The 21867-nt window shown below is 43.2% G+C and overlaps 2 protein-coding genes across 3 annotated transcripts in view; one reads left to right on the forward strand and one right to left on the reverse strand.

Moving 5' to 3' along the window:
* The window catches only part of LOC147123192 (Krueppel-like factor 3), a 119375-nt gene extending 112712 nt beyond the window's left edge, over positions 1–6663 (forward strand). For both annotated transcript variants that reach the window (XM_085968599.1, XM_085968610.1), the window contains exon 8: positions 711–6663. In XM_085968599.1, coding sequence (XP_085824725.1) covers positions 711–892 — 182 coding nt within the window. In that variant the 3' untranslated portion in view covers positions 893–6663. The remainder of the gene's footprint in view (positions 1–710) is intronic.
* LOC147123193 (uncharacterized) lies at positions 4336–14939 on the reverse strand. The gene is made up of 2 exons (XM_085968587.1): positions 7355–14939; positions 4336–4425 (listed from the first exon to the last, which is right to left on the reverse strand). Exon 1 carries the CDS (start codon positions 14417–14419, stop codon positions 12950–12952), a length of 1470 nt encoding a protein of 489 aa, XP_085824713.1. The 5' UTR covers positions 14420–14939; the 3' UTR covers positions 4336–4425; positions 7355–12949.
* Positions 14940–21867: the final 6928 nt, after the last annotated feature.

Consider the following 21867-nt stretch of genomic DNA (forward strand, 5'->3'; position numbering starts at 1 on the left):
TACACGGGTCTAACAATTTGGAATTGTGTTTATTCTATTTTCATGCAGCAGGGGTCGAGTGATCAACACAAGTTATTGATGCAGTTCACTTCACCTTCTTGAAGTTTATTTAATACCAAGTATTTTCTTGGTTTGCCTGGAATGTACTAACACTAGTGGAGAACAAATTAATTTTAATGGATGGGAAATCCTGCACTGAATTCATGCCTGAATTCCCAATATGCATGCCCAGTGAGAGCATGAATTCATAAAATACACCCTTTCAGGTTAATGCTGCTACCAGCTCATTCAGTCAGTACCTGTAGACAGGCTGCAAAATCGATCCCATTTGCGTAAACAGTCATTTTACTGCTTGGTGTTCCTGTGCAAACAAACCTGAATTTCAAGTGATATTTCTTATGGTTTTAAGTTTTGATTGGCTTCACAAGTTATTTTGATGAGTCAGTAATTAAAATTATGGATAGCCTTATTCTGAACTAATCCAAGGCCAAATTTCTTATTCAATCAAATCATTATATCTAGACTCACATTTACATCTCTCTACGGATGTTGCCTGGCCTGCTGAGTTTTTCCAGCGTTTTCTGTTGTTATTTCAAATTTACTTAGATTGGATTTTCCTTCATCATATGCATGGGTTAAAGATAAGAACCATTGCAATGAATCCAAACCATTTGTTATGACTGAGCTTATGTTTTCCCTTTTTCCTGAAGGTGAGAAGCCCTACAAATGTACTTGGGAAGGTTGCACGTGGAAATTTGCCCGCTCGGATGAGTTAACCAGGCACTACCGCAAGCATACTGGCATCAAGCCCTTCCAGTGCCCTGACTGCGACCGCAGCTTCTCTCGTTCAGACCACCTCGCCCTGCACAGAAAGCGTCACATGCTGGTCTGAGCCTGCCACCATTCACAATGTAAGCCAGACAGGATGCAAACTAAACTCATACTTTTTCTTAACCAAGATTCAGCTGGGCCGAATCCTTCAACAAATGAACACTTTCATGTAGTCAGTATCTGATGCACAAACAAAGCTCATTTTTCTTATTATGCGCAGGAGTCAAGTTTAACAACATGAATACCTTTACATTAATGCATAGCATTCCCCACTATGTGCACGGCCTGGGCAATTTTATAAGTATAAAAAATGACATATTTGTGTAATCTGATTTGTTTGTTGAAATTGTCGGCATTTCCATTGATTAATAAGCCTTTATTATCTTGCCATAGAGAGTGCCTCTTCAATGTAGAATGCTGCTGTATGCCATTTCTTTCACCAAAACCACAAACCTCATCTGAAATGGGTTTTTATTGCCACAAGATTTGCTGGCATTATCACTTATTATTCAGAGCCAGATTTGTAGTGCGGATTACAACATTTTTGTTCTGAGGGTGGACAACTCCAGGAAATTCATGTCCAAACAACTGTGAAAGAAGGAAAGGCCACAATGTGCGATTGGAGGAACATGCCCATTTTGACCAACCTTTCTGACACAATTCAGGATTACACTCACCTCCTGTTTCAAATGTTATGTGACAGTTCTTCAATGTTGGCATTCTGAAGGTTCATTTCTTTACAGCCAGCATCAGCTGTGATGTCCATGTTTCAATATCAACTTCAAGCAGTTTACTGAAGTTAAGCACCAAAGGTTCACCAACAGTGACTTCTCTTCATATTGATGCACACTATGAGCCTCATTGTCTTGCAAACTCCTTTATCAGAAATTCTCTCATTCAAAATAAGTTTTCCCTTTTCCCAAGTGGAACTTTCATACTTTCAGTGGTGGAGCTCAGACTCAATAAAAAAGGCAGGACATCAACCTATCCAGTACCCTAGAGTTTGTAAAAGTGAGGTTTGACTACATATTCCATGTCCTACACTATATTACGTTTTATTTCACTAATGATGAAGTTACTTCTTTTAAATTTAGGTCTTGTTAACCAGCTTAAGAAGGTAAACAACCGAAAATAAAAAAATAGGGTTCCCCAGATAAAACAGTTCAAATTACAAAAAAAAAACTAAATGTTTAGGCCTGTTTTCAGAATTGTCTTTGTTGGAAAAATATTACCAACCACAGATAAGATGGTCAAAAAGTTAAGAATATTAATTTTTTTAAATCCTATTATTGATCATGTATTTGTCATAATTTGGCCAAATTCAATTCCTTACAGCCACAAGTAGTAGGAAAAAGGAATGTTGTGTAGTAAATACACAACTTCTAAAAGTGATTATATGCCTTGCAATCACCAATAAAACCTATTACCACATAACACCATTGTCTTTGTTATGGACAATAGTTAAAAATGACTCAATTCATGTTAAAAATAACATAAGTCACTTAATCAGCTGAATGAGAAAGGAGCCTGTTTCAATATCTGTTCCAAAGAATTCTGCTCCACTCTTCTGTCATTGGTTAAACCAACAGCATAGCTGATCTACAATTAGACCAATATCCTTGGCAAATTCCTTTGGCAAGCAGATATAGAAATTCATAGATACAATGCTGGTTTCATGATGCATGGACCAGACACAGCAGTTGCTGTGCTCTGATAAAATAATTCCTGGAAAACCCTAAAAGAAATTGTTGTAATTAATGGGAATGAAAAATTGGGGGAATTTGTGTAAGAAAATGTACTCTGCCAAATAAGGCACTTTATCAAAGCTTAGTTGTTTTCATTTATTGCAACATTTATAACATTTTATTTTAATTGTTTTAAGGTATTTGGGGCCAATTATTTTAAGCTGCTCAAAAAATAACCATCAGTCTTTTAAACCCTTGTGTAAGTATTTTTACTATTGGTTCATTGCTTGCAATTGATGAGGTTTTAACATGTTTCACTGTATCCAGTCAATAAGTTGAAAGCTGAGCATATAAGTGGCAGAAGTACCCTTTTTATATATCTCTGGGGCAGACGTCGACCTTATTCTGTGTAAAGTTACATTTACAGCCATCAGAAAGCATTTTAAAATGCGGTTCATTAGGAACCAATTTTATTAATTTGTGCCATATTTTGAAAAGCAAACTTTAATTGCCATAGGAGTAACTTTTCAAATATATTTACTACCAACTGTTCCAATAAGTTTTCTGTAAAACTTTTAAAACAATACAATCTTTTAATTGAACAGTAAAACAAAATGCACCAGTATGGCTTTTGATAACATAAATTTCAAATACCTACAAAAATGGGTTTGTAAGTCACAGCCTGATATCACATACATACATAAATCACTGCTGTTAAAATATATTGTGGGAGAATCACTCTCCTTGAATCAGTCCTCTATATTTAAAAATGTAAGTAAATAGTCACTAATACACCAGTTTTCAGTCTACATTCATGTTTTGAAAAGACAGCTGTAAGATGGGTAGTGACCACTGCAGCCAATTTGAATACGTATTTAAATCAATAAAGTACTTTAATGCATACCAAATATCATAAATCATATTCCAACTCTTTGAAACATAATACAATTTGAGATACATTTATTTCTGCAGATCCCCTACTGACTCAGTTTCTAAAAGTACTGACTAGTTTGGAATTGAGCCACACAAACCAGGCAGGGCACAAATTCCATCCCCAATTTAACGGAGTTAGTTCATCTCACCCCGGGCAGCAGTGGAGATGCTACAGTTAGCCTCAATGTCTTTTGGCTAAGTTGGCAAAAAAAGAATAGAAGCAGTAGCGATTCCTGTTCCCAATCAGGATCAAGTGATTGATGCTGGAAAGTGTATGGCTGTCAGATGAGGACAGGATTGGGCTTGACTGTGAAATCCCCCATGATTGAATGGCTCACCACCATCCACTGTCACACATGAATAGCTACTTCGTTTTCTAGACCTGTGGAACTGCACCCCAGCAGCAGTCAGTCCTGCAAGGGAGAAAATTGGAGGTGAATTTTTTTTAATTGATTTCTGCAGACAAACAAGTTTTCATTGTATCATCATGGTAAGGTGACAAATAATGGTAATTAAAGTAAGCTTTCCAAAAAGCAAATCAGAATGTCATCACATAGAAAATAAGACCCATGGAGTTTATAGGTTCAAACTATCATTGTGAATGTTGAATAAGAAATGAACGTTCTAGGGGTCATTTTTCAAAGTCACACTCGGGAGTGTGGGGCATTGCTGGTAGGAATACCAGTCAGGAATTCGGTATGCATCGTTGGCAGGTGATGCTCGGTACCAGGAGCACAAGATGCAACATTCTGTGTAATAGGACAAGAATTGCCGAGGACATCAGACTCGCACACGTTTTGGTGAATTATTTCTATGCTAAACATGGGGCTGAGAGATACCTGGAACATGTGAACGCAGCAATTTGTGGCAGCTGGTCTGCCTCGTGGGTTGTAGTCATTCTTCTTCTTTCGTACAAAAGAGTGACTTGGCTTTCTGTAAGCTAGAGGTGTGGGGCACCTGCCATAGAGTAGGAGATCTGTTGAAGAATTTAAGATAAAATGCACTTGAAAATGGGTGCAATCAGGTAATGTTCACAACATAAATAAATGCGGTGAAAGTTTTTTTGTTTTTTTATCTAAAAAAATTAGCCTCATTGCTTCAAAAGGTTAAAAAAAGTAATTAAAAAAATGATAATAAAGCAGTAAGGGTGTGAAGAGACTATGAAACGTCCTGTTGTATGCTGTATCATATACTGAGGTGGGAAGGGGGATTTGGATGGCATACACATTTTGAATCAATTCTTCTCAGCTTAGATACTTAAAATGTGAATTTTTTTGGGGGAGGGAATATATGTTTTGGTTTAGAATGTTGGTTTTGGGATACTGACTAGAGAACATTAATATTAAGAGGCATTTAAGAAAACTCAAGAGATGCTGAACAGATGAAAGAAAATGTCATAGTCTTAGTAAATATGGTTTTCTTGTTTTCAGAATCATATACAGTGGCTGTTACAGATAGAGCTCTAAATTGATTCACAGAAGCATTGCCTGATGTGATTGATTATTAGGAGCCACACTGTGCACTGGGATGATATTTATTATGCATTATATGGCACAGCTGTAAATCCTAAATTAAGTATTTACACTTTTTAAATGTATTCTTTTGAACTTTAATATTATGTGGAGCTTTTGACAGATACAAAAATGTGTCTGTATGTAATACAGCAATCAATGCAGTATTTCAAGGCCAGTTAGTTAGAAAAGCTGGGTCTCAACACTGGCTCTGCTGACCCATGATCCTGACATTTGGGGAGGAAGAAATTCACTTTTGCCAGCAAGAATTCATCAAGGAAAATGCACTATCTATGAGACATGTAACATAGTTACTTTGTGAACTTTAAAAAATAGCATTGTTGCCATTTTTTCCAAAAAGGATGTAGTAATAATGAATTATTACCATAATAGTTCATAAGGTTGAGTGTCAGTTCCAACTACTAGGTTATAGGCCTACCTATCATTCGAATTTTACTTCCTCGGTTGGATGATTTTCACCCTATTCGCTTGATTGGCACCCCATCCATCACCTTAAACATTCACTCCCTCCACCACCAATGCACCATGGCTGCAGTGTGTACCAGCTACACGATGCACTGCAGCAACTTACCAAGGCTTCTTCGGCAGCACCTCTCAACCCCGCGACCTCTTCCACCTAGAAGGACAAGGGCAGCAGGTGCATGGGAACACCATCAGCTGCAAGTTCCCCTCCAAGTCACACACCATCCTGACTTGGGAATATATCGATGTTACTTCATCGTCGCTGGGTCAAAATCGTGGAACTCCCTAACAGCACTGTGGGAGTACCTTCATCACCAGGACTGCAGCAGTTCAAGAAGATGGCTCACCACCACCTTCTCAGGGACAATTAGGGATGGGCAATAAATGCTGGCCTTGCCAGTGATGCCCACATCCTGGAACGAATAAAAAAAAATTCGCCTCAGGCAGGCCACTAGATTGGGGGGTGGGGGGGATCAATTCGTGTTGCAGCATTGATAACAGTCATGAGGCCCAGGCTGCCCCTTCTCCCCCTCCCCCCACCTACTCCAAACCCTCTGACTAGTGACGGATGTGTGGAGAGAAGACACCTGCAACAGGGAGGAATGCAAGAGAAAAAATTTAAAACAGCTAACTCTGTTAGAAAAAGACATTTGATTTCCAAAGGTGTATTTTAAGTTCTTCTATGGATCCATTAAAAAAAATCACCTTAAAATATTATGTTCTATTAGCCCCATTTGTGAAGATAATTCGCTCCACCATTCACTGTTATGCACTTTCACTTCTCAGTTTATAATATTCTACCTTTACGTGGCCAGGATTATTTCATCTGCTCAGCATCTCTGCAGACCTGCTTCTGAGTACTCCAGCAGTTTATTGCTACTAGTTTAAGCAATAAATTGTGCTGAAAATGTAGAACAACATAGGATTATATTTCAAGAGTTAATAAGACTGAATAAATAATTCTGGGTTTGTATTAAGTCTTGTTAACTTTATTTAAATCGTACAATAGTGGCTGCAGTCTGTATAATTAAAGATGTGAAATTTTAAAGTTTTTTTTTACTATTTCTTCAACATTTCTAGATTGTCCCATGGGAGTTTAGTAATGACATTTTGTCATATCAAACTGTGAACACAAATTTGTACTGTACAGTCTTCTAATTCTGTATTCAATATGTATATGTATTGTACATCTGTCAATAAAACTGTATATATACAAAAAAGTGTCTTTTTTTTCATCATTGAATATAACACATATTGTAATGTGAAGCCTAATCAATCAGTAAGTCAGGGAATCCTGCACTCTCATCACACCAATGTAACAAACTGCAACTCAGAACACAGTCCATATAAAGAAATAAGGTCCATAACAGGCCGATTGATATTCCAGAACAGTCAACTTACACAACACCGATGAGGACTGATTCCACTCTCCGGTGTTCCCGACACAGAACGCACTGGCTGGGAAATCGTGGCAGGGCCGGAATTTCCTGTAAATTTGCGCCCAAAGGGGCACAAAGCCAATTCCTGGCGTAAAAATTCAAGGAAATCTGGCTGTAAGCGTGTTATGCACGTACTTCGGCTATGCCTGAATTTCCTTGATGTTTTACACCCGTTTATTGAGCCAGACACATTGTGGCTCATTGTAATGGCTCTGCCCCCATGCTGGTTCAGAATAGGTGTAAAAGTTTGTGCAGAATTTCAGGCGCGCAGGCACCCGTAGTCCCCTAGAGGTGGGAGTGGAAAATTGTAAGTGAAATTTAAAGGGATGGGGACAATTAAAGGGGAGTGTCACAATGGGACGGGATTCATTAAAACCTTTAGAAAAATTCAAAATGCACATCAACCATTCTGCCCAGGCTGAAGAGGCAAGGAATAAGAAGTGACAGATAAAAATGAGGAGAAAGGAATCACCATGTACAAGCTTGAGGCTGCAGCCCAGTAGTTCTGCCATTGTCAGCTGAACGGTGCATATCAGCAGCAGATGTCCATACAGCTCTGCATCTGGTTCTCTGACACAGACCTTGTGAAGACAAAAGCAAAATATTGCAGGTGCTGGAAATCTGAAATAAAAATAGAAAATGCTGGAAACGTTCAGCAGGTCAGGCAGCATCTGTGGAGAGAGAAACAGAGTTAATGTTTCACGTCGATGACCTTTCATCGAAACACCTTGTGAAGACACAAGCTGTATCACAGCTGTATCATGCACATGTGGGGTGGAGGCACAGCGTTGTGAGACTCTGCTCCTAACGCCTTGGAGCACTCGGCACAGGAAACTGTGCCCGACACACCACAAAGAGAAAAATGTGTGTGAGAAGGTGAGAGTACGAGAGAAAATTGAAAACAACCAGAAAAACTAAAAAATACAACACATCAAAAGAATTAAGGGGTAATTTTTCAACTTGGCATATCTGTCAGGAGAGGATATCCTAAATTTCAGTGTATAGTGTACACAAATGCCTGACTACTAATTAGGAATATCATACACAAGAAAAATTCTTGGCAAACAAAATCAAGGAAAACCCAAAGATGTTTTATAAATATATTAAGAGTAAGAGGATAACTAAAGAAAGGGTAGGGCCTACTAGAGATCATGAGGGTAATCTGTGTGTGGAGGCGGGAGACGTTGGTAGGCTTGAATAATGAATAATTTGCGTCTGTTTTCACAAAGGAGGGGGCAAAGCAGACATTGCTATCGGGGGGGGGTGAGTGTGAAATATTAGATGAAATAAACATAGCGAGAGAGGAAGTATTAAGGAGTTTAGCAGCTTTAAAAGTGGATAAATCCCCAGGCCCAGATGAAATGTATCCCAGGCTGTTAAGCGAAGCAAAAGAGGAAATAGCAGAGGCCCTGACCATCATTTTTCAATCCTCTCTGGCTTCAGGTGTGGTGCCGGAGGACTGGAGGACTGCTAATGTGGTACCCTTGTTTAAAAAGGGAGAAAAGGATAGACCGTGTAATTATAGACCCGTCAGCCTAACCTCGGTGGTGGGAAAATTATTGGAAAGAATTCTGAAGGACAGGATAAATCTTCATTTAGAAAGACACAGATTAATCAAGGATAGTCAGCACGGATTTGTTAAGGGAAGGTTGTGTCTGACAAACTTGATTGAATTTTTTGAGGAGGTTAACGAGGGTAGATGAGGGTAGTGCGATTGATGTAATGTATATGGACTTTAGCAAGGCTTTTGATAAGGTTCCACATGGCAGACTGGTCACAAAGTTAAAAGCCCATGGGGTCCAGGGCAAAATGTCAAGTTGGATTCAAAACTGGCTCGGAGACAGGAAGCAGAGGGTAATGGTTGATGGGTGTTTTTGTGACTGTAAGGCTGTTTCCAGTGGGGTTCCGCAGGGCTCAGTACTAGGTCCCTTGCTTTTTGTGGTATATATCAACAATCTTGACTTGAATATAGGGGGTATGATTAAGAAATTTGCAGATGATACTAAAATTGGCTGTGTGGTTGATACTGAAGAAGGAAGCTGTAGACTGCAGGAAGATATCAACAAATTGATCAGGTGGGCAGAACAGTGGCAAATGGAATTCAATCCGGAGAAGTGTGAGGTAATGCATTTGGGGAGGGCTAACAAGGAAAGGGAATACACATTAAATGGTAGGACACTGAGTAGTGTAGAGAAACAAAGGGACCTTGGAGTGCATGTCCACAGATCCCTGAAGGTAGCAGGCCAGGTAGATAAGGTGGTTAAGAAGGCATACGGAATGCTTGCCTTTATTAGCCGTGGCATAGAATACAAGAGAAGGGAGGTTATGCTTCAACTGTATAAAACACTAGTTAGGCCTCAGCTAGAGTACTGCCTGCAGTTCTGGTCACCACATTACAGGAAAGATGTGATTGCACTAGAGAGGGTACAGAGGAGATTTACAAGGATGTTGCCGGGAGTAGAGAATCTTAGCTATGAGGAAAGACTGGATAGGCTGGGTCTGTTTTCCTTGGAACAGAGGAGGCTGAGGGGAGACCTTATTGAGGTATATAAAATTATGAGGGGCATAGATAAAGTGGATAGAAAGGACTTATTTCCCTTAGCAGAGGGGTCAAAAACCAGGGGGCACAGATTTAAAATAATTGGTGGAAGGTTTAGAGGGGATTTGAGGGGAAATTTCTTCACCCAGAGGGTTGTGGGGTTCTGGAACTCACTGCCTGAAAGGGTGGTAGAGGCAGGAACCCTGACCACATTTAAAAAGTACTTGGAAGTGCACTTGGGATGCTGTAACCTGCAGGGCTACGGACCAAGAGCTGGGAAGTGGGATTAGGCTGGATAGCTCTTTGTTGGCCGGCGCAGACACGATGGGCCGAAATGGCCTCCTTCCGTGCTGTAACTTTCTATGATTCTATGATTCTATTCTACACAGCCCGCCTGCATTTCCAATATGCACTCCCAGTGGCTAGACTTGCTGCTGGTTGTGTAAAGTGAAAACGTTACCCCTTTAATGAATGGGATAGAGGCAGTAATGCAATCCATGAGTAACACCATGCGAGATCGACTATCAAATAACACCCTATTCTCCAACTTGTCATGAGCAATGCCACAGGAGATCGTCCAGCCTGCTATTAATTTCATTATGATTCATGTCCTGTATAAAACAATAGTAAAGAAACACAGCTAATTCCTTGTTCACTGACGCTGTGACAGTGCGTCATTCTGCTCATGGCGAGTTTCAAACCACAGTCAAGTCATCCAGTGGAGTAAAGGCCAGGAGAAAATTCAGTGGGTAAATCACCACTGACCATTCGCGTGCAATTTCCAGGAATTAATTATTGTAGGCCACCTTTATTTTGGAGAAGGAACTGTAACTGGGGGTGCAAGGAACCCTAAAGTAGAGAGAAATACAACTAAAATAATTTATTTTTGAGAAGAATATAGAGTGAGGGAAATGTAAAAGACATAAATATTACACATATGAATTTCCAAGCAAATGATGTGATGGGCCTTCAATAACCACAAAACTAGAAGTTATAGACTTAAACAAGTTGGCTTTTAATCACTAAGATCAGAGCTAACATCTCAACACGCCGACTGGTTCACAGGAATGAGTCATACAGATCCTGGGATCTTTATGTAAGAGAAGTCAGGGGCGGAGCCAAGAGCCAAGACCTGGAACCACCCAGGTTAGTCGGGAAAGAGGAAGTGAAACTATACACAGTGGGGGAGGGTAATATACATGAGTGCAAAACGAATACAGGATCAAGACAAACAGATTTCATTACATTCACCCCTTCTACAGATTTAGTCCATCGGGGTGATGTTTCTTAAAAGTTGGTATAAGTGAGTCTGTCAGGAGGTTTTGCAGTTCTCAGTGATCGGCGCAAAGCCGGTTGGGGTGCCTCTAGGGGAGTGGATTCTGGTTCCTCCGCTGTCCGGACCTCCGCAGTGTCTTCCAGGTTATCTGCAGTTTCCTCCAGGTTAAAGTTGGGTATTGATACCTCTGGGCGTCCTGTCTCTTTGTAGTGTAGGTCTTCATCGGGTAGTCTCCCATCGTTCTCTCCGCTCCCCGAGGGAGCGAGGTCTTTTATGGAAACAGTGTCCTCTCGCCCATCAGAGTATTCGATATAGGCATACTGAGGGTTTGCATGGAGGAGCTGTACCTTTTCCACAAGGGGGTCCATTTTATGGCCTCTCACGTGCTTCCGCAATAGTACTGTCCCCAGAGACGTCAGCCACGCGGGTAGAGATATGCCCGAGGTGGGTTTCCGGGGGAAAACGAACATCTTTTCGTGAGGGGTAGCGTTAGTGGCAGTACATAACAGAGACCTTATGGAGTGGAGCACGTCTGGGAGGACTTCCTGCCAGCGGGAGGTCGGAAGGCCTTTTGACTTTAAGGCTAACGTGACAGCCTTCCAAACAGTAGCATTCTCCCTTTCCACTTGCCCATTACCCCGGGGGTTGTAGCTAGTGGTTCTGCTAGTGGCTATCCCCTTTGAGAGCAAGAACTGGTGCAGCTCGTCACTCATGAATGACGTCCCCCTATCGCTGTGTATGTAGTTCGGCATGCCAAACCTGCAGAATAGATTACAGAGACACTTGATGACCGTGGCACTGGTCATGTCTGGGCAGGGAATGGCGAAGGGGAAGCGGGAATATTCATCAATGATATTGAGGAAGTATACGTTACGGTCGGCAGAGGGAAGGGGTCCCTTGAAGTCCAGACTTAGGCGCTCGAATGGCCGTGTGGCTTTGATAAGGTGTGCACGGTCAGGCCTGTAGAAATGAGGCTTGCATTCCGCACAGATGCGGCAGGCTCTGGTCATTGCCCTGACCTCCTCGATGGAGTGGGGCAGATTGCGGGACTTTATAAAATGGTATAGTCAGGTGACCCCTGGGTGACAGAGGTCGTTGTGGAGACCCTGTAATTTGTCCGTATGAATGCTGGCACACATTCCCCGTGATAGGGCGTCTGGGGGTCCATTTAGGGCTCCCGGCCTGTACATAATATCATAGTTGAACGTGGATAGTTCGATCCTCCGCCTGAGTATTTTGTCATTCTTGATTTTCCCCCTTTGTTTGTTATTAAACATGAAAGCCACCGACCGCTGGTCGGTGAGCAGGGTGAAACGTTTGCCGGCTAGGTAGTGTGTCCAGTGCCGCACTGCCTCCACTATAGCCTGTGCCTCCTTCTCGACAGAAGAGTGCCTGATTTCAGGTCCCTGAAGGGTTCGGGAGAAGAAGGCCACATGTCTCCCAGCCTGATTGAGGGTCGCAGCTGAGGCAAAGTCTGACGCATCGCTTTCGACTTGAAAGGGAATGCATTCGTCCACTGCACACACTGCAGCCCTTTCAATGTCCTGTTTAATACTGGTGAAAGCCTCCCGAGCTTCAGCTGATAGTGGGAAGGACGTCGATTTAATGAGGGGTCGGGCCTTATCAGAGTAATTGGGCACCCATTGGGTATAATACGAAAAAAATCCCAGGCACCTTTTTAAAGCTTTGGGATTGTGTGGCAGGGGCAGTTCCTTTAGGGGGCGTAATCGGTCAGGGTCCGGTCCAATTACCCCATCTTTCACCACACAGCCGAGGATACAGAGACGGGTTGTGTTGAAGACACATTTGTCTTCGTTGTAGGTTAGATTCAGCTTTAGGGCAGTTTTTAAAAATCTCGCAAGATTTAGATCGTGGTCTTGCTGGTTGTGCCCGCAGATAATGACATTGTCCAGATAGGGGTAGGTAGCTTGTAGTTTATTCTCGTCAACCATGCGGTCCATCTCACGTTGGAAGACCGAGACCCCATTTGTTACCCCGAAGGGCACTCTGAGAAAATGGTAGAGGCGCCCGTTCGCCTCGAAGGCGGTGTATGGGCTGTCCTCCGTTCTAATGGGGAGCTGGTGATACGCGGATTTGAGGTCGATAGTCGAGAAGACTCGGTATTGCGCAATCTGGTTGACCATTTCTGATATGCGGGGTAAAGGGTAGGCGTCCAGCTGGGTATAAATATTAACAGTCTGGCTGTAGTCAATTACCATCCGTTTCTTTTCGCTATTTTTAACTATGACTACTTAGGCACGCCACGGGCTGGTACTGCATTCAATAATGCCTTCCCGCAGGAGTCTGTCCACTTCCGCCTTGATAAAGTGTCTGTCTTCCAGACTGTACCGTCTACTTTTGGTCGCTATGGGCCTACAGTTCGGAGTGAGATTAGCGAATAAAGAGGGCGGGCTGATTTTTAAGGTTGATAGGCCACAGATTGTGAGTGGCGGCTGGGACCCGCCATATGCTAGCGTGACACTTTCGTGGTGGCACTGGAAGTCCAGGCCCAAGATTACATTAACACAGAGTTCTGGCATCACGAGGAGTTTAAAATCCTTGTAGTCCGTGCCTTTTACAGTCAGTGTTACCACACAGTAGCCCAAAATGTCCGAAGTGTGGGGCTTAGCAGCCATAGCAATTCTGCTCCGTGTAGGGGTTACCGTTAATGAGTGCCGCCGTACCAGGCTAGGGTGGATAAAACTCTCGGTACTCCCACAGTCAATTAAACATTTCGTTAAATTCCCGTTTACCTGTATGTCCATCGTGGATTTTGTCAACGGGTGTGGCCTGGATTGATCCACCGTGATTGAAGCCACTGTTGGGCCCTGGGCGGCTGTTGAGTTGGGAAAAGATGGCGGATCCCAAGATGGCGGCCCGCACAGCACGCACGAGGCAGTGACGGAGTTGGAAATCGGATTCCCCCTGCAGACTTTGCTAAAATGCCCCTTTTTCTTACATTTGAAGCATGTAGCGTCCTTCGCTGGGCATCGTTGTCTGGGGTGCTTGGCCTGGCCGCAGAAGTAGCATTTCGGGCCTCGAGACATTGCCGCTGTAGTAGGGCTCCTGGGTGAACTTCTGTGTGGGGACTCCGGCGGCGTAGAGCTGGTCTGAGACCTGGATGGGGAAGATGGCTGATTCCAAGATGGCAGCCCCCTCGGCGCGCACGAGGCGGTGAGGGCCGCATGGCCGGAAGAATAAGAGTCAGAGTTTCTCTGGGCCACGTCCAGCGATCGCGCAGTGGCCACTGCCTTTTTTAAGTCCAGGACCTCCTTCTCCAGCAGTTTCTGCCGGATATAATTCAATTTGAGGCCCGTGATGAAGGAATCACGGACCAATTCGTCAGAGTACGCGTTGGCCATCACGGCCTTGCAGTTACAGTCCCGGACCAGGTCCTTTAGGCCTTGTAAGAAATCGTCCATTGATTCCTCTGGTCGCTGCCTGCGTGTAGCCAGCAGATGTCTGGCGTACACTTCGTTTACCGGCCTCTGGTATTGGGCCTTCAGGATAGTGATGGCCTCCGTGTAAGAGGTGGCGTCCCGGATGAACGAATAAATCCGATGACTTACGCGAGTAGTCAGTAGACTCAGTTTATCTACCTCGCTAGCGGATGAGGCCCCCGCGAAGAGTTCGAAGCATTTGAGCCAGTGTCCAAATTGATTTGATGCTTCAGCAGAATGTGGATCCAAGTCCAGACGCTCTGGTTGTAGGAGTCGATCCATCCTAGTATTCTTTAGTGATTAAAATTGATGGGCCTTCAATAACCACAAAACTAGAAGTTATAGACTTAAACAAGTTGGCTTTTAATCACTAAGATCAGAGCTAACATCTCAACACGCCGACTGGTTCACAGGAATGAGTCATACAGATCCTGGGATCTTTATGTAAGAGAAGTCAGGGGCGGAGCCAAGAGCCAAGACCTGGAACCTCCCAGGTTAGTCGGGAAAGAGGAAGTGAAACTATACACAGTGGGGGAGGGTAATATACATGAGTGCAAAATGAATACAGGATCAAGACAAACAGATTTCATTACATGATGATTTAAGTTATCCTGTACAGGTCTGATTCTGTTTTCCTATGCTCCCAGTGGGAAGCTGCACTAACAGGGAGCCATTTTATAAAGAAAAAGAAAGACTTGCATTTATATAGCACCTTTCATGACCTCAGGATGTCCCAAAGCACTTTACAACCAATGAAATACTTTTGAAGTGTAGTCACTGTTGTAAGGTAGGAAACACAGCAGACAATTTGCGCACAGCAAGCTCCCACAAACGGGAACATGCTAATCACCAGATAATCTGTTTTAGTGATGCTGGTTGAGGGATAAATATTGGCCAGGACTCCGCTGCTCTTCTTCAAAATAGTGCCACGAGATCCTTTACATCCACTGGAAAGGACAAACAGGGCCTCGGTTTAATGGCTCATCTGAAAGAAAGCACCTCTGACAGTGCAGCACTCCCTCAGAACTGCACTGGAGTGTCAGCGTAGCTTTTTGTGCTCAATTCTCCAGAGTGGGATTTAAACTCACAACCTTCTGACTCAGAGGCAAGCGTGCTACCCACTAAGCCACAGCTGACATGTATACACAGAAAGTTAGGACAAGCAGACAACAGACAAGTGATGATAAAGCAAAGAGGGTATAAAGTGTTTCAGAACGATGGGCCTATTAAGATAGACAAATAAGTGGCATTATTGATAAGGGATTAATAGCAGAAAAGTGTATAAAACTGCAGAAATAAAAATGGAAGGAGTTTAGGTAAAAATGTTAAACATTAAAACTAAAGTAACATTTGTCTGCTGCTATCAACTGCTAGCTCAAACTGGACACTTAGATAAAAAAAAAAGCTGTTTAGGCAAGTGGGAGAAGCTGCAGTTAATCTTAATTTGAGTCTCCAGGGCCATTTTGAACATCCTCGGAGATGAGAATGCTACCACCCAGCCACGGTGTCAGCTTTGGTTCCGGGGCGGTATTCTCACCTCTTGAGACCTAAAGATCTGTGCTAGGGATGCGACTGTAGTTCAAGCCACACTCCAGAGACTTGAGTACATAATCTAGGCTGATACGTCAGTGCAGTGCTGAGGGAGTGCTGTCCTTTGGATTAGATTTTAAACCGAGGTCCGATCTGCCCTCTCAGGTGGACATAAAAGATTCCACAGCAGTATTCGAAGAGAAGGGTAGTTCCCCCAGTGTCCTGGCCAATGTTTATCCCTCAACTAACATCACTAAAACAGATTATTTGATCATTTATCTCATTACTGCTTGTGGCATCTTGCTGTGCGCAAATTATCTGCTGCGTTCCCTGCATTATAACAGTCACTGTATTTCAAAATAGATTATTTGTTATGAAGCACTTTGGGATGTCATAAAAAGTGCTATATAAATGCAAGTTGTTTCCTTCTTTCATGCTAGAGGTACAGATGAACAGGAGGGATAAAACCACAGCAATGTCATAAAGATGAACACGTAAGCTAGGCCAGCATTCCAGTGCAGTACTAAGGGAGTGCTGCATTGTCCACCTGCACCACCGGGACAGGCAGGCAAGAGCTCAGATGAGACATTAAACTGAGGCCCTACTCGCTTGTTCCAGTACTCGGGGCAGGTCTGCACTAGGGATGCGATTATGGTTGACAATCCTCCAGGATTGTCCTGGAGTCTACTGGAAGTAAGAATTAATCTCCTGGACACTGCTGTGAATAACCTAGGAACTACAACACTGGAATCTACCCAACAATGTGGAAAATTGCCCAGGTATGTCCTGTTCACAAAAAGCAAGACAAATCTAATCTGGCCAATTACCGCCCCATCAGTCTACTCTCAATCATCAGCAAAGTGATGGAAAGTGCCGTCGACAGTGCTATCAAATGGCACTTACTCACCAATAACCTGCTCACCGATGCTCAGTTTGGGTTCCTCCAGGCCAGTCGGCTCCAGACTGCATGACAGTCTCGGTCCAAACATGGACAAAAGAACTGAATTCCAGAGGTGAGGCGAGAGTGACTGCCCTTGACATCAAGGCAGCATTTGACTGAGTGTGGCACCAAGGAGCCCTAGTAAAACTGATGTCAATGGGAATCGGGGGGAAACTCTCCACTGGCTGGAGTCATACCCAGCACAAAGGAAGATGGTTGTGGTGGTTGAAGGTCAATCATCTCAGCCCCAGGACATTGCTGCAGGAATTCCTCAGGGCAGTGTCCTAGGCCCAACCATCTTCAGCTACTTCATCAATGACCTTCCCTCCAACATAAGGTCAGAAGTGGGGATGTTCGCTGATGATTGCACAGTGTTCAGTGCCATTTGCAACTCCTCAGATAATGAAGCAGTTTGTGCCCACATGCAGCAAGACCTGGGCAACATCCAGGCTTGGGCTGATAAGTGGCAAGGAACATTCGCACCATACAAGTGCCAGGTAATGATCATCTCCAACAAGAGGGAATCTAACCACCTCCCCTTGACATTCAAAGGCATTACCATCGCTGAATTCCCTGCCATCAACATCCTGGGGGGTCACCATTGACCAAAAACTTAACTGGACCAGCCATATAAATACTATGGCTACTAGAGCAGGTCAGAGGTTAGGTATTCTGCGGTGAGTGTCTCACCTCCTGACTCCCCAAAACCTTTCCACCGTCTACAAGGGACAAGTCAGAAGTGTGATGGAATACTCTCCATGTGCCTGGATGAGTGCAGCTCCAACAACACTCAAGAAACTCGACACTATCCAGAACAGAGCAGCCCGCTTGATCAGCACTCCATCCACCACTTTAAACATTCACTCCCTCCACCACCGGCGTACCGTGGCTGCAGTGTTTACCACCTATAAGATGCACTGAAGCAACTCGCCAAGGCTGCTTCGACAACACCTCCCAAACCTGTGACCTCTACCATCTAGAAGGACAAGGGCAGCAGGCGCATGGGAACACCACCATCTCCAAATTCCCCTCCCAGTCACACACCATCCTGACTTGGAAATATATCGCCGTTCCTTCATCGTCACTGGGTCAAAATCCTCGAACTCCCTCCCTAACAGCAATGTTGTAGAACCATCACCACATGGACTGCAGTGGTTCAAGAAGGTGGCTCACCACCACCTTCTCAAGGGCAATTGGGGATGGGCAATAAATGCTGGCATTACCAGCGACAACCACATCCCGTGAATACAGAAACTGTGTGCTTTATTTTCTTTGAACACTTTTGTTTATTAATTGTAACAATATTGGACATGGAAAAAAGACTGTCTGAGTGGAGCAGTTGGAGGTGGGAGATTATGGGCTGGATTTTGCCAGCCCCGAGGAGGCAGGTATGGAGGCGTGACTGCTGGTAAATTTGAAGATGTCGGGTCTCCCGATCCAGAGCGGCTGAAGGCTGTAAGCAGAAACAAAGGTAAGTGAACATTTTCTAACACTTTACACTCACCTCACATACTTACCACTCCACACTTGCACCCATCACTCACCTCTACATCACACTTTCAGACCCCTCCGACCCCCACAGACCTCCTACTCGACTCCTCCACCCCGGCGGGGTTCTCTGAGGTCGGGAAGTCTGCACTTGAAAAGGTAAAATGGGACTAATCCGTTTTTCTGCCTGTTAAAACTACCTGAAAACCAACACGAAGAAAAAATATTCACTGACTGAAGTTTTATTTTCAGGAAGAAGCTCTTGTGTTTTCGTTCTCTTTAATATCTCAATATTTAATAAACTATTTTCCAGTAGTGAGTAAAAATTGCCACACCCAAATGCATCTAACCTTATTTTATTCTCCACTCCTCCTTCCTTCAGTAATTACAGCTCTTGGCCTTGCCCGTTGTCATAAACATACAGATATATTTGTGTGCGCTCGTACAAATGGGTGTGACTCACTACAGACTCAGGTTATTAATAAAGAGCAGCCACTGCACCCTCAGACAAACAGCAGACAACACACAGGTAGGGGATAGAAAGAGGGGGAGGGGGGAACTAGAGCAGAAAGAGAGAGAGGCACACACACAGAGCAGCAGCAGTTTTGCCAGGCTGGAGTAACAGAATTGCTTGAGTCCAGGAGGTAGGTGGGGCCGACTAGAGACTTGTCTTTTGTGGATCATTTGGTCTGAACTCTGACATTTATTCCTGAACCAGTTGGACTTAAAATTATTCCTCGACTCTGTTATTAGCTACCCTCGCTTCTTAACTCCTAACTTCCTCATTTTTAACTTGTGTTCCCTGGCATTCGAAGTTTTAACAATAGATTGCCAATCTTCTTCATAATTTTGAAAACATAATTAAGTCACTGCAAAGCCTCCATTTTTCCAAAGCCCAACTTCCTCAAGCTTTTCACATAAGTAAACTTCCTGATATTCAGATCATCTTTATGGCTCACCTCTGTACTCTCCCAAGAGTATTAATAACCTTTCAATTTGATGACCAGAACTATAGACAGATCTCCAGATAGGGTCTGATGAACTCCTTACACAGCAATGCAACAACCTCTTCTGATTTTGTATTCTGTCCATCTGCTAATGCAACCCAGTGTCTTATTTGCCTTAAAACTAAATGAAAATACTGCGGATGCTGGAAACTTGAAATAAAATAGAAAATGCTGGAAACACTCAGCAAGTCAGGCATCTGTGGATAGAGAAACAGAGTGACTGTTTCAGATTGATGACCTTTCACCAGTGGCGGCCTAATTTCTGGTCCTTCCGGCACGTTCACGCTGGAGTTACGATGGGAGTATCTCAGAAAGGCCTGAGATTAACGACCATTAAAAATCTATCCATTGTGGTATAATAGTGCTTAAAATTAACCAGAATGCATGATTTCTAATGTAAAATCCAAAATGTTCTGGGGCGCATGCCTCTGACCTCCCCCCACCCCTGAAATACACCACCAATTTTGTGCCTTCAAAATTTGGATTTCTGTAACTACCTGCTTTCACATGTCATGGACTTAAAACCAGGGCCATTGTTGAGCTGTAACAGCCTTTTGGAAGCTGGTCAGCTTTTGTACTTTGGTGACATGAGCCTAATCTCGCCGACTCCTTCAGAATCCTGAGATGAAAGTTGTCAGAACTCGGACGCTTATTTACCTTGAGCTTCTGCAACTCCACTTGTGATTTTAAAGACTTCTAATCTATAGTCTAGTCTAAACTACTTCTCTATTTTCGGCATCTGCCCCATTCCATTTATGAATACTGTTACAGAGTGCAGCAATTTAATATTTCAGCAACTTCCTTGTCTTCAGTCACCACTTTCCTGCTGGCTATTGTCCGTGGTCAAACATCTCGCCATGCCCTCTGCTTCTGGCATAATCGAACAGGGTTTCTTGTTCTCCTTTCTGTTTGTGTGTGTGCACTATCATCATTATCTTCACATTTCACATCCTGTCTTTATAAATTTCTATGTTCTTTTCCTTTCCTGAATATTTTAAGATTTTGTACCCTTTCTCCTTCTTCCTAAAGCTTTACGAGGCAGAGGCCAATCCTGCAACCTCCCTGGTGCCGGTGGGTGGCCTCCAGGCTGCTCGGTTTTCCACCGCTTCCCGCCTGTTATGGGTGGGAAGTCATCCGGCAGGATTTAAATGAGGCCCCCAAGTTAAACTAACCGGGTCCACTAAACCTGGGCAGATTGAAGCCAGGACAGGCACAGTGCATTTCAGGCACACTCCACCTGTCCAGCATACAGGGGAGAAGGGATTCAGAAAAAGTGGCTCCTCTATCTTTGCAGTACTAATTAAGCATTACTGGCTCCTTGTATAGTAGAAAATAATAAATGCTTCTAAAATTATACCAGATGTAGCCAATCTGAAAATCTACACTAATGTATTTTGTTGCGCTTGCTAAATTTTTGAGTTAAAAAAGAGTGCCTTTCCTGATGTGTAAAAAGTAAAACACAAAAGAAAAAATATTCACCGACTGAAGTTGTATTTTCAGGAAGAAGCTCTTGTGTTTTCGTTCTCTTTAATATCCCACTATTTAATAACCTATTTTAAACTAGCCCGGGCCTTATTTCTGGCGCATTAGGTGAGTTTCCAACACTACCCACCCACCCAAAACCCGCCTGGAGTTAATATCAGGGCCTTGGTTCAATTACCTTGGTGGGTCAAGGAGGCATTTCATTGAATTTTATCTGTCATTATTCTGGCTCTGGAGATTAACTGGTCTAGAAATTACTGTTGGCGGTACCTGTTCATGCCCTTTGTAATTTACTTTAATGTATGCAGTAACCAATTTCTTTTAACCTCATTAATGCCTGTGTTGAAACAGTAGATAAAGAAATGCCAAATAAACAGGTAAAATTAATATCAGCAAGAGTAATTCCTAGGCAAGTTGTACATAGTGTATTGGAAGGATGAGCTTGATCAGCTGAATGGTTTTCCTTGCTCCATACTTTGTTACCTTCTTATGTATGTTTTAGCATCAGAAAATCCCCAAATTTTCCCCAAATTTCCAATCTGGTGCTGCTAATTATTTTGAACACAGAGCTGGGTTTAAATGTCATTTAAACAAATTGAAAAAAATCTGTGCAGCTTTTTTTTCTGAACTTTTTTCCCCAGGCTCCATGCCTGTCCAGTAAAGATGTCTTATCTTAGATCACATAGGATCCATTTATCTGCTAAGGTATTTGCTAGTAAAGTGAAAATACGACTGAAATAAAGAATGCAGAGAACAGAAAAGTTCCTACAATGATCTGATGTAGTTAGACTACCCTCTAGTGGCTCGTGATGTACATTATGGAAACAGAAAAAGGCTTTGTGAGATGTTTTGATAAGAATATGCAGTATCTGACTCAACTTCTCTGAAATGTGACCATGCCAATCTATCAATCGTTTCAATATTTTGTCCCTTTTTTTCCTGCTCTCTCCTCTCCTGAAAGTGCTGGGATATGGTCGCTGGCAGTCCTCCAGAGTCTCACCCAAGTGACCGATCTTTGCATGTAAGCCTTGGCAATGAATTTCGGCAAGTTATTCAACTGTGGAGAAATTATATCCAACCCACAACCTGTTCTCAACACACACACACACTCACACACTCACACACACAGGCACACTCACACACTCACACACACTAACACACACACACATTCACACACACACACACACACACACTTGCGCACACACACACACACACACACACTCACACTCACACATTCACACACACACACACACACACACACACACTCACACATTCACACACAC

Source organism: Somniosus microcephalus, chromosome 2 (genome assembly GCF_052327205.1).
Source record: "Somniosus microcephalus isolate GS21.2 chromosome 2, FLI_Smic_1.0, whole genome shotgun sequence".
NCBI classification, from domain to species: Eukaryota; Metazoa; Chordata; class Chondrichthyes; order Squaliformes; family Somniosidae; genus Somniosus; species Somniosus microcephalus.